The sequence below is a fragment of the Oncorhynchus masou genome, unplaced genomic scaffold, assembly GCF_036934945.1.
Source record: "Oncorhynchus masou masou isolate Uvic2021 unplaced genomic scaffold, UVic_Omas_1.1 unplaced_scaffold_488, whole genome shotgun sequence".
Taxonomy (NCBI): Eukaryota; Metazoa; Chordata; class Actinopteri; order Salmoniformes; family Salmonidae; genus Oncorhynchus; species Oncorhynchus masou.
In genome coordinates this window covers 158,107-171,508 of record NW_027011276.1, presented here as the reverse complement: position 1 = coordinate 171,508, position 13,402 = coordinate 158,107, and the positions used below count along the sequence as shown (strand labels likewise).

At 42.9% G+C, this 13,402-nt stretch overlaps 1 protein-coding gene across 2 annotated transcripts; it reads left to right on the top strand.

Moving 5' to 3' along the window:
• The first annotated feature begins 565 nt into the window (after positions 1-565).
• On the top strand, positions 566-12,049 carry LOC135535402 (thymosin beta-b-like). 2 transcript variants are annotated; one of them, XM_064962078.1, is made up of 4 exons: positions 566-650; positions 5,679-5,792; positions 11,602-11,715; positions 11,910-12,049. In XM_064962078.1, exons 2-4 carry the CDS (start codon positions 5,693-5,695, stop codon positions 11,939-11,941), a joined length of 246 nt encoding a protein of 81 aa, XP_064818150.1. In that variant the 5' UTR covers positions 566-650; positions 5,679-5,692; the 3' UTR covers positions 11,942-12,049. The 2 variants fall into 2 exon arrangements, with proteins under 2 accessions (XP_064818150.1, XP_064818149.1); XM_064962077.1 differs by lacking the exon at positions 566-650 and adding an exon at positions 4,056-4,208.
• Positions 12,050-13,402: the final 1,353 nt, after the last annotated feature.

The window sequence follows — 13,402 nt, the reverse complement described above, 5'->3', positions numbered from 1 at the left end:
AAACAGATTGGTGTTAAATAAACAACCAATGGCATGTCAGTATGATAAAGTTCCCAGACTTGATGTGGAGTAATACTGTTAGGCAAACATTTTACTGAAGTTACACACCTGCTGACAGTCTAAAACATAAGCTATTGAAGCACAGGCCTACCTTAAACCTCCACAGGTATTGCACCACACAAAAGGGTTTGTAAATAAGGAAGGAATGAACGCCTTCATTTCCGGAATCTATTTATGAGAATGGAAAGGAACGCTGATTTCTAGCAGAAGGGGCCTTCTAATTTTCTAAGTGGTGGCACCTGTTCATTCACCTGTTTAACATCCAATTAGCATAATTGGATCGGCTACTGTGGAACACCGGAAGAAGTCAGCACCCAACTGTAGGATTTTGAATTAACAGAAAAACTGTTCTGTCACCTGTAATTTATTGTCAAAAACATGGCAATTTTTCTCAAGCTCATTTGATCGACGATTCGAGTTTAACATCAAAATTGAAAAGATAGATAAAATAAAAACCTCACGTGTCTTTAAAAATGACCAGAGCCAATCAGAAGGCAGGCCTGGGAGTTGGCTCCGATTCATAACGCGGCTGTATACGGAAAGAACCGAACTGGAGACTCCGTGTGAGAGCAGAACGTCAAGACGTAAAGGTGACCAAAGTATCTCCTGTTCAGTGTACATTTTTTACAACGAATGTAAACAGTTTGATTTAGCGACTGTTGGGTTTAAAACCGAGGCGTGAAACATTCATTCAGTCAGAGCACCCTGTGTTGTGTGTCTGTTGTCACTGTAAATATAATATCAACACGACTGTATTTCCAACTATCTGTATACAGTCATAACATCATCATGCCCAGTCGTCATTCTCGAGCGGGTATTGACATGACTTCTATGTCACTGGCTTCAATGTAGAATATTTGGCTACATGTCATGTTGGAATAGCCAACAATAAGAGTAGCAAACAAAAGCTAGTTGACCAAAGATGGTATATAGCTACTGTATCAGTATTATCCAGCTAGCTGACCAAAGATGGTATATAGCTACTGTATCAGTATTATCCAGCTAGCTGACCAAAGATGGTATATAGCTACTGTATCAGTATTATCCAGCCAGCTGACCAAAGATGGTATATAGCTACTGTATCAGTATTATCCAGCTAGCTGACCAAAGATGGTATATAGCTACTGTATCAGTATTATCCAGCTAGCTGACCAAAGATGGTATATAGCTACTGTATCAGTATTATCCAGCTTGCTGATCAAAGATGGTATATAGCTACTGTATCAGTATTATCCAGCTAGCTGATCAAAGATGGTATATAGCTACTGTATCAGTATTATCCAGCTAGCTGACCAAAGATGGTATATAGCTACTGTATCAGTATTATGACCATGATGGTAATAAATCTTGGCTACAGTAATAACACTGTCCATCATTTGGTTTTATGTAAGCAGTTGCTTATCTAGTTTGTAGGCTCCACCTCCAGTCAGTTGAGTACTTCAGCAATTATGTTCAGCATGTCCTCTTGTCAACTGCACATTTACCACCTCATCAGTGACTCAGTGAGGACAGGGTCTACGTTAGCCAGCAGATCCGACCCGCGTGTTTACGGCTCCACTAGGGTCAGACAGACTTCCTGTGTAGAGTAAGACTACCCCTGAGCCCATCTGACCCAAGTGCAGCAGTAAAACACCGTGTCTGATCGGCTGGCTGGCTGGCTGGCTGTGTGTGTGTGTGTGTGTGTGTCAGAGATTATAGGCCTATCATAGAGAAGAACAGAATGACTGGTAGAAGAATAGCCTGTAGCTAAATACAGAACAGTACATCCCTTAGGTTATCTGGCTCGGTGTGTGTGTGTGTGTGTGTGTGTGTGTGTGTGTGAGCACATTTGATGGAATGGTTGTCTCTTATCATTGTTTGTACATGTTTAACAGGCTGGCGTGTGTACTTTTTACAGGACACAGGTATTGGCTGGCTCTCTCTCCTCTCTCCAGTGTTTTTCCACTGTGATGTTTACAGAGACACAGACACTGCTGAAGTGTGTGTATGTGTGTCCTTAGATGAAGTCTCAAAAGAAGGACCCCCACCTTATGACCCCTTCAGGACTGTCTAGGGGGAGTTTAAGCAACTGTTGTGTTCTCTATTCCGGAATTAGCAGCACATTGTGATGTCATTAGATAGAATTGATTGGAATATTCCACATAAAGACAGCATACTGTTTGGTATTTGTTTGTCCATATGCCTCCCAACTAGTCAACTCACGATCATCCTATTGATTAGTTTAACCGGGTCTGTTAGTGCTGTGCTAGAACAAAACAATGTTGTTCTCTGGGTTCAAGGTTGATGAAGAATTAAATGCCATTCTTACATAGGCCTGACAGCAGGTCTCCCCATTCTCACATGTTGTTTTAATTGTCCCTTTCCTGTAGGCTAATGGAGGATTATCAGATGGTTTTAAACAATAGTCCTGTTTCTTCTCCTCAGCTCTGGGCATACACACACACACACACACACACACACTGAGGGATTGATGCCGTATGTATGACCTACTTGGATATCAGCAGAGGAGGTTACAGAGAGAGTATCTGGTGTTCCAAGATCATAGACTACAGAAAACAGAGAGTATCTGGTGTTCCAAGATCATAGACTACAGAAAACTGAGAGACTATCTGGTGTTCCAAGATCATAGACTACAGAAAACACAGAGAGTATCTGGTGTTCCAAGATCATAGACTACAGAAAACTGAGAGAGTATCTGGTGTTCCAAGATCATAGACTACAGAAAACAGAGAGAGTATCTGGTGTTCCAAGATCATAGACTACAGAAAACAGAATCTGGTGTTCCAAGATCATAGACTACAGAAAACAGAGAGAGTATCTGGTGTTCCAAGATCATAGACTACAGAAAACAGAGAGAAAGTATCTAGTGTTCCAAGATCATAGACTACTGAAAACAGAGAGAGTGTCTGGTGTTCCAAGATCATAGACTACAGAAAACAGAGAGAGTATCTGGTGTTCCAAGATCATAGACTACAGAAAACAGAGAGAGTGTCTGGTGTTCCAAGATCATAGACTACAGAAAACAGAGAAAGTATCTAGTGTTCCAAGATCATAGACTACTGAAAACAGAGAGAGTATCTAGTCTTCCAAGATCATAATACTGATACAGTAGCTAGCTATATACCATCTTTGATCAGCTAGCTGGATAATACTGATACAGTAGCTATATACCATCTTTGATCAGCTAGCTGGATAATACTGATACAGTAGCTATATACCATCTTTGATCAGCTAGCTGGATAATACTGATACAGTAGCTATATACCATCTTTGGTCAGCTGGCTGGATAATACTGATACAGTAGCTATATACCATCTTTGGTCAGCTAGCTGGATAATACTGATACAGTAGCTATATACCATCTTTGATCAGCTAGCTGGATAATACTGATACAGTAGCTATATACCATCTTTGGTCAGCTGGCTGGATAATACTGATACAGTAGCTATATACCATCTTTGGTCAGCTGGCTGGATAATACTGATACAGTAGCTATATACCATCTTTGGTCAGCGAGCTGGATAATACTGATACAGTAGCTATATACCATCTTTGGTCAGCTAGCTGGATAATACTGATACAGTATACCATCATTGATCAGCTAGCTGGATAATACTGATACAGTAGCTATATACCATCTTTGATCAGCTAGCTGGATAATACTGAAACAGTAGCTATATACCATCTTTGGTCAGCTAGCTGGATTTTTGTTTGCTACTCTTATTGTTGGCTATTCCAACATGACATGTAGCCACATATTCTACATTGAAGCCAGTGACATAGAAGTCATGTCAATAAAAGCTCGAGAATGACGACTGGGCATGATGATGTTATGACTGTATACAGATTGTTGGAAATACAGTCGTGTTGATATTATATTTACAGTCACAACAACACAGGGTGCTCTGACTGAATGAATGTTTCGCGCCGCGGTTTTTTAACCCAACAGTCGCTAAATTAAACTGTTTACATTCGTTGTAAAAAAAAATGTACACTGAACAGGAGATACTTCTGGTCACCTTTACGTCTTGACGTTCTGCTCTCACACCGAATCTCCAGTTCGGTTCTTTCCGTATTCAGCCGTGTTATGAATCCGAGCCAACTCCCAGGCCTGCCTTCTGATTGGCTCTGGTCATTTTTAAAGACACGTGAGGTTTTTATTTTATCTATCCTTTCAATTTTGATGTTAAAAAACCCGAATCGTCGATCAAATGAGCTTGAGAAAAATTGCCATGGTTTTTACAATAAATTACAGGTGACAGAATAGTTTTTCTGTTAATTCAAAATCCTACAGTTGGGTGCTGACTTCTTTCGGTGTTCCACAGTATCCGTTCCCAATTATGCTAATTGGATGTTAAACAGGTGAATGAACAGGTGCCACCACTTAGAAAATCAGAAGGCCCCTCCTGCTAGAAATCAGTGTCCCTTTCCATTCTCATAAATAGAATCTGGAAATGAAGGCGTTCATTCCTTCCTTATTTACAAACCAATTGTGTGGTGCACCACCTGTGGAGGTTTAAGGTAGGCCTGTGCTTCAATAGCTTATGGTTTAGACTGTCAGCAGGTGAATAATTTCAGGAGGTTGAAGTTGCCCGAGTAGGTTTAGATCACAGGCACCTGTACGAAGAGGTCAGGCAGGGAGTCCTGCGCCTGTAGCGGGCAACTCGTCAGTGGTCTGGGAGGGAGTGCGGGCATCTCGTCAGTGGTCTGGGAGGGAGTGCGGGCATCTCGTCAGTGGTCTGGGAGGGAGTGCAGGCGCGGGGCCTGGACAACGGGCTCAAGGACCTGAATTGGTTGGGCCTCCATAAGTGCTTGCCGGTATTTTCCATCTTGTACCGGTATAGTGTGGTGCGATCCCCCACCTGTCCAAGATCTGCTTGTGGCAGGGAGGAGACTGTGCGCCATGCCTTCTGGGACTGTGCCTTTGCCGGACTAGTCTGGGCTAGGGCACGGGTGATGCTAGGTGTGGTTAGGAGGGATTTTGTTTTGACATGTGCTAGGCTAGAGAGAGGCGAAGGGAGAGCAAAGGGAACAGATAGGGACAGGTTTCTGCTCTGGCTTCTCATGAGTCTCTTTAAAAAGGGACTGTGGGAAGCCAGGAAGAATTTAGTCAAGACAGGGAGAGATTGGGGGGTGGAAGGGATAGTGAGAAGGGTGGAAGGTGATTTGAGGGGGAGGATGAAGAGGAAGTGGGGGAAGCATGCGGCACGGGAGAGGTGGAAAGGGGGTTTAGGGCTTGGAGTGTTAGAGTGAGTTTGGTAAGGGGATAGATTAGGGAAGGGGGGAAAGGGTTAGGTATGACGGGGAGGGACGATGCTCCCCTGAGGTTTGTTTTTGTTTGGTGTTTGGTGATTTGGTTTTGTAAATATAAGTAATTAAGAATGAATGAGAGAGATGATTTTGTAAAGTGTGAATGGTATTGATTGTAAATAAATTATTTTTACCACCTGTGGAGGTTCAAGGTAGGCCTGTGCTTCAATAGCTTATGTTTTAGACTGTCAGCAGGTGTGTAACTTCAGTAAAATGTTGCCTAATAGTATTACTCCACATCAAGTCTGGGAACTTTATCATACTGGCATGCCATTGGCTGTTTAATTAACACCAATCTGTTTCATTAGAACCCAAATCAACAATGGCAGACAAACCAGATGTGAGTGAGATCGCTCAGTTTGACATGACTAAACTGAAGAAGACTGAGACTGAGGAGAAGAACACTCTACCTACCAAAGAGGGTAAATACAATGTCTTAGTAGCCACTGGATTTATTATGAAACCTGATGGCTACTAGACCTTGAATTAAGACACTGATGGCTATGTGAACTTGAATTTCGGGGCTTTGTGGTTCACTTTGTTACGTTAGCATCGATGTCACTTCTCTATTGCTGTCCGTTTATGCCGTTCTTCTCACCTACAGACATTGACCAGGAGAAGCAGGTGGAATCCTAAAATGGCTGCTGTCATTACTCACAAGCTACATCCCAGAGGGACTGTTTCTCAAACCTGAACTCTCCATTCTGGAATGGATCCTCATGGCTGCCTAAGTCGCTGACTCAATAAAAGCCATGTAGACTAATCAATGTGTTGCTGGCATTTGTTCAATTTATCTTGACTGAGCCTGTGTTCATATTGAGGCATTTCTACTAGGCTGTTTACACAGGCAGTCTGTTTTGGACCCCCCCCCCCCCATGCAAATTAATTGCTTAAATCATACAATGTGATTTTTATGGATTTTTGTTCTAGATTCCGTCTCAGTTGAAGTGTACCTATGATAAAACTGACTGACCTCTACATGCTTTGTAAGTAGGAAAATCGGCAGTGTTAAATACTTTTTCTCCCCACAGTCTCAGGCTTTTATTCTGAAAAATGAGCTAGAATGATCACATGGTGTCAGTGGTTAGCCAGATGTCCTTAGATTTGTTCATGTGCCCACCACTGCAGCGAGACCTTCCTCTCTCCTATTGAAAAGGCTACCGTCCGGTTGAAAAATTATTTATTGTAAAAACAACCTAAAGGATTGATTATAATAAACATTTGACATGTTTCTATGAACTTCACGGATACTATTTGGAATTTTAATCTGCCTGTCGTGACCGCACTAGCCTGTGGATTACTAAACAAATCGCACCAACCAAATGGAGTTTTTGGATATAAAAATCTTTATTGAACATGTCTTGTGTAACTGGGAGTCTGTGAGTGCAAAAATCATCAAAGGGAAGTGATTTTATTGCTTTTCTGTTTGTGACCAATCTATTTTGCTGCTAGCTGTTTAATGTTTTGTCTGCTGAGAGCTGGCCTCACATTGTTTGCTTTCACCGTAAAGCTTTTTTGAAATCTGACATGCCAGGTTGATAAAGTTAAGCTGTGTTTTAGTGTTTTGCACTACATTTTATAAAATTTGAATTTTGCGCTCTGCAATTAATCGGATGTTGACAAATGATCCCGCTAAAGGGATCGGTGCGCCAAGAATTAAATCAAACTTTATTTTGAAAATACTAGTATTTGTGTGTTATTGTTGATGTTACAATGATTATTAATGGGAAAGACAGTGAACATTCAATTACCAAAACATGTGAAATATTCCATTGTCTCTGTCAGGTCCACATTGGGAAGTGATCAATAGATAAATAGGAAATGACATTGAAATAACGTAATATTTCAGTTGTCTTTGTTCCCCATTCTGTACTGTCTATTGTCATCCTATATAGATGGTCCCCCATCTTGTACTGTCTATTGTCATCCTATATAGATGGTCCCCCATCCTGTACTGTCTATCGTCATCCTATATAGATGGTCCCCCATTCTGTACTGTCTATTGTCATCCTATATAGATGGTCCCCCATCCTGTACTGTCTTATCGTCATCCTATATAGATGGTCCCCCATCCTGTACTGTCTATCGTCATCCTATATAGATGGTCCCCCATCCTGTACTGTCTATCGTCATCCTATATAGATGGTCCCCCATCCTGTACTGTCTATCGTCATCCTATATAGATGGTCCCCCATCCTGTACTGTCTATCGTCATCCTATATAGATGGTCCCCCATCCTGTACTGTCTATCGTCATCCTATATAGATGGTCCCCCATCCTGTACTGTCTATTGTCATCCTATATAGATGGTCCCCCATCCTGTACTGTCTATTGTCATCCTATATAGATGGTCCCCCATTCTGTACTGTCTATTGTCATCCTATATAGATGGTCCCCCATCCTGTACTGTCTTATCGTCATCCTATATAGATGGTCCCCCATCCTGTACTGTCTATTGTCATCCTATATAGATGGTCCCCCATTCTGTACTGTCTATCGTCATCCTATATAGATGGTCCCCCATTCTGTACTGTCTATTGTCATCCTATATAGATGGTCCCCCATCCTGTACTGTCTATCGTCATCCTATATAGATGGTCCCCCATCCTGTACTGTCTATTGTCATCCTATATAGATGGTCCCCCATTCTGTACTGTCTATCGTCATCCTATATAGATGGTCCCCCATCCTGTACTGTCTATCGTCATCCTATATAGATGGTCCCCCATCCTGTACTGTCTATCGTCATCCTATATAGATGGTCCCCCATCCTGTACTGTCTATCGTCATCCTATATAGATGGTCCCCCATCCTGTACTGTCTATCGTCATCCTATATAGATGGTCCCCCATCCTCTACTGTCCATAGTCATCCTATTTAGTTCTGCAGTAAACTTAGACCAGCTTTCTGACCTAATCATTTTACTAGTTCTTCACAGTAGATAAGGTACATTTTCACCAACTGTCTCTGTCCCTCGTAGTTGTTGTGTACATTCCTCTGTCATGTGGTCTGTGTGTATCTAACCTAATGTAGCAGGTGGAAAAGTGTAACCACCCATCCAGAGATCTGTATGTAGTGACAAGATGCTCATGTCTATGTCTCTAACAATGGGAGTTGTTGTCCTGTGTAGTGATAATCAGAACACCTCCAGTTGCATTAGAAAGCTGTTATTGTGATATGAAGATGCAGAATTCTGCGTCTGTCGGTCAGTGACCACCGTACACTGGGTTTGTCCCAGGGATTAAGAGAATAAGCTGTATTTTATCTGAGGAGAAGACAGAAGGGGGGGAAAGGAGGAGGAGAGAGAGGAGGACAGGAAAACGGGCCCCATTCAACAGCAGCACAACAGACATCAGCACTCTGGTGCCAAAAGATGGTCCTCCATTCAGAACACCATACAGTGACATGTAGAACGCTGACACAGCTATGGTGGAGATGAACAGGGAGCGACGGACATATACACAAATTAGATAGAAGAGCAGATATTTACAAGGAACTGATGGTAGCCTAGATAGAACAAATTGGTAAACAACCCAAAGAAAAAAGCAGGGAGACACCCCCACCTACCCAGCCCTTCTTCCTGACTTGCATTTCTTCCACAGGAGGCTGCAGAGGGGAGGACGGCTCATAATAATGGATGGAACAGAGCAAATGGAATGGCAGCAAACACATTGGAACCATGTTTTATGTATTTGATCCCATTCCACTGATTCCATTCCAGTCATTACAACGAGCCCCTCTCCAATTACGGTTCCACCAACCTCCTGTGATTTGTAGTCTCACACACACACTGTCACACATACATATGCAAGTGTACAATATGCACTTAACACACACATGTCACAACAATACTGATACAGTAGCTATATACCATCTTTGGTCTGCAAGCTGGATAATACTGAAACAGTAGCTATATACCATCTTTGGTCAGCTAGCTGGATAATACTGATACAGTAGCTATATACCATCTTTGATCAGCTAGCTGGATAATACTGATACAGTAGCTATATACCATCTTTGGTCAGCTAGCTGGATAATACTGATACAGTAGCTATATACCATCTTTGGTCAGCTAGCTGGATAATACTGATACAGTAGCTATATACCATCTTTGGTCAGCTAGCTGGATAATACTGATACAGTAGCTATATACCATCTTTGATCAGCTAGCTGGATAATACTGATACAGTAGCTATATACCATCTTTGATCAGCTAGCTGGATAATACTGATACAGTAGCTATATACCATCTTTGGTCAGCTAGCTGGATAATACTGATACAGTAGCTATATACCATCTTTGATCAGCTAGCTGGATAATACTGATACAGTAGCTATATACCATCTTTGGTCAGCTAGCTGGATTGTTGTTTGCTCCTCTTATTGTTGGCTATTCCAACATGACATGTAGCCAAATATTCTACATTGAAGCCAGTGACATAGAAGTCATGTCAATACCAGCTGGAGAATGACGACTGGGCATGATGATGTTATGACTGTATACAGATTGTTGGAAATACAGTCGTGTTGATATTATATTTACAGTGACAACAGACACACAACAACACATGGTGCTCTGACTGAATGAATATTTCACGCTGCGGTTTTAAACCCATTTTAATTTTGATGTAAACAAAACCGAATCGTCAATCAAATGAGCTTGAGGAAAAATTGGCATGATTTTTACAATAAATTACAGGTGACAGAACATTTTTTTTTATATATAATTCAAAATCCTACAGTTGGGTGCTGACTTCATTCGATGTTCCACAGTAGCCGATCCAATTATGCTAATTGGATGTTAAACAGGTGAATGAACAGGTGCCACCACTTAGAAAATCAGAAGGCCCCTCCTGCTAGAAATCAGCGTTCCTTTCCATTCTCATAAATAGATTCAGGAAATGAAGGTGTTCATTCCTTCCTTATTTACAAATCAATTGTGTGGTGCACCACCTGTGGAGGTTTAAGGTAGGCCTGCGCTTCAATAGCTCATGGTTTAGACTGGCAGCAGGTGAATAACTTCAGGAGGTTGAAGTTGCCCGAGTAGGTTTAGATCACAGGCACCTGTACGAAGAGGTCAGGCAGGGAGTCCTGCGCCTGTAGCGGGCATCTCGTCAGTGGTCTGGGAGGGAGTGCGGGCATCTCGTCAGTGGTCTGGGAGGGAGTGCGGGCATCTCGTCAGTGGTCTGGGAGGGAGTGCAGGCATCTCGTCAGTGGTCTGGGAGGGAGTGCGGGCATCTCGTCAGTGGTCTGGGAGGGAGTGCGGGCATCTCGTCAGTGGTCTGGGAGGGAGTGCGGGCATCTCGTCAGTGGTCTGGGAGGGAGTGCGGGCATCTCGTCAGTGGTCTGGGAGGGAGTGCAGGTGCGGGGCCTGGACAACAGGCTCAAGGACCTGAATTGGTTGGGCCTCCATAAGTGCTTGCCGGTACTTTCCATCTTGTACCGGTATAGTGTGGTGCGATCCCCCACCTGTCCAAGATCTACTTGTGGCAGGGAGGAGACTGTGCGCCATGCCCTCTGGGACTGTGCCTTTGCCGGACTAGTCTGGGCTAGGGCACGGGTGATGCTAGGTGTGGTTAGGAGGGATTTTGTTTTGGGCTAGGCTAGAGAGAGGCGTAGGGAGAGCAAAGGGAACGGATAGGGACAGGTTTCTGCTCTGGCTTCTCATGAGTCTCTTTAAAAAGGGACTGTGGGAAGCCAGGAAGAATTTAGTCAAGACAGGGAGAGATTGGGGGGTGGAAGGGATAGTGAGAAGGGTGGAAGGTGATTTGAGGGGGAGGATGAAGAGGGAGGAGAGGAAGTGGGGGAAGCATGCGGCACGGGAGAGGTGGAAAGGGGGTTTAGGGCTGGGAGTGTTAGAGTGAGTTTGGTAAGGGGATAGATTAGGGAAGGGGAGATAGGGAAAGTGTTAGGTATGACGGGGAGGGACGATGCTCCCCTGAGGTTTGTTTTTGTTTGGTGTTTGGTGATTTGGTTTTGTAAATATAAGTAATTAAGAATGAATGAGAGATGATTTTGTAAAGTGTGAATGGTATTGATGGTAATAAATTATTTTAACCACCTGTGGAGGTTCAAGGTAGGCCTGTGCTTCAATAGCTTATGTTTTAGACTGTCAGCAGGTGTGTAACTTCAGTAAAATGTTGCCTAATAGTATTACTCCACATCAAGTCTGGGAACTTTATCATACTGGCATGCCATTGGCTGTTTAATTAACACCAATCTGTTTCATTAGAACCCAAATCAACAATGGCAGACAAACCAGATGTGAGTGAGATCGCTCAGTTTGACATGACTAAACTGAAGAAGACTGAGACTGAGGAGAAGAACACTCTACCTACCAAAGAGGGTAAATACAATGTCTTAGTAGCCACTGGTTTTATTATGAAACCTGATGGCTACTAGAACTACTAGACCTTGAATTAAGGCACTCTGATGGGTATGTGAACTTGAATTTCGGGGCTTTGTGGTTCACTTTGTTACGTTAGCATCGATGTCACTACTCTATTGCTGTCCGTTTTAAGCCGTTCTTCTCACCTACAGACATTGACCAGGAGAAGCAGGTGGAATCCTAAAATGGCTGCTGTCATTACTCACAAGCTACATCCAAGAGGGACTGTTTCTCAAACCTGAACTCTCCATTCTGGAATGGATCCTCATGGCTGCCTAAGTCGCTGACTCAATAAAAGCCATGTAGACTAATCAATGTGTTGCTGGCATTTGTTCAATTGATCTTGACTGACCTTGTGTTCATATTAAGGCATTTCTACCAGGCTGCTGTCTGTTTTGGAACCCCCCCCCCCCCCACACACCAATTGGTCTAATTACTAATCAGGTCTCTTGCTAATAATTGTTCTTATAATTTGTATCTAGCCAACCTGTGTGACTGCAGTATTCATCTGATTTTTCTAATTCCTGCTATGAAGTTGTTCAGTTTTCCACTTGAGCCTCATATAATCGCTGGCTGTAAGTGACATTACGATATTATACAATGTAACTAAAAGACAGGCTTTGTTTCCCAGGTTGGAGTCACTCCCTGACAAGGGAACTCAGATCCAGTTAATAACGACATGCGTAGTTTTAATTCAACCTTTTTATCCACTGTACTGAACAACCCCTTGGGGATTTACAATGTACAAGCTTTCAATAGGACGGCCAGCCTTCCATAACCTGTCTGACCACATGCACGGTATGAGGGAGAAATGGATGTAGTTCATATTGGGTTATGATTAGCAAGGTCCCTAAGAAAGCATAATTTAATGTTTCCAAAATGTGATGTTGCCAAAACTTTGGCGCTACATTAGAACCTAGGAAATCTAATAGCTGTAAGCGTTCTAGGAAATCACTTTATACTGAACGAAAAATATAAATGCATAAATTGTTACAGTTCATATTTGGAAATCAGCCAATTGAAATTCGGCCCTAATCGATGGATTTCACTAAACGGCAGGGCTGCAGCAATAGGTGGGCCTGGGAGGGCAGCCAATTAGCTTTTACCCACAAGGGCTCGATTAGACAAATTCCCCCTCTGATCCCACAGGTGAAGAAGCGGAGTGTGGCGGTCCTGGGTTGGCATGGTTACATCTGTTCTGTGGTTGAGGCCGGTTGAATGCACTTCCAAATTCTCTTGACGGCGGCAGTTTATGGAGAAATTAAGTTCTCGGGCAACAGCGCTGGTGGGTTCCCTGCAGTCAGCATTCAGATTACAAAATACTCATTACAACAGCGCTGGTCGGCTTCCCTGCAGCCACCTGACAGATTACAGAATAGTCATTACAACAGCGCTGGTCGGCTTCCCTGCAGTCAGCATTCAGATTACAGAATAGTCATTACAACAGCGCTGGTCGGCTTCCCTGCAGTCAGCATTCAGATTACAGAATAGTCATTACAACAGCGCTGGTCGGCTTCCCTGCAGTCAGCATGCCAATTGCTCCCTCAACTTTAGACACCTGTGGCATGTTGTGACAGAACTGTACATTTTAAAGTGGCCTTTTATTGTCCCCAGAACAAGGTGCACCTGTGTAATGAGGATTCTG

Excerpts from the sequence above, each read along its gene's own strand:
- LOC135535402 (XM_064962077.1), top strand. The coding sequence starts at position 4,148 with ATGAATCCGAGCCAACTCCCAGGCCTGCCTTCTGATTGGCTCTGGTCA. Across the intron at positions 4,209-5,678 it reads CTGGTCATTTTTAAAGACAC|AACCCAAATCAACAATGGCA; the intron begins GTGAGGTTTTTA and ends CTGTTTCATTAG. Across the intron at positions 11,716-11,909 it reads CACTCTACCTACCAAAGAGG|ACATTGACCAGGAGAAGCAG; the intron begins GTAAATACAATG and ends TCTCACCTACAG.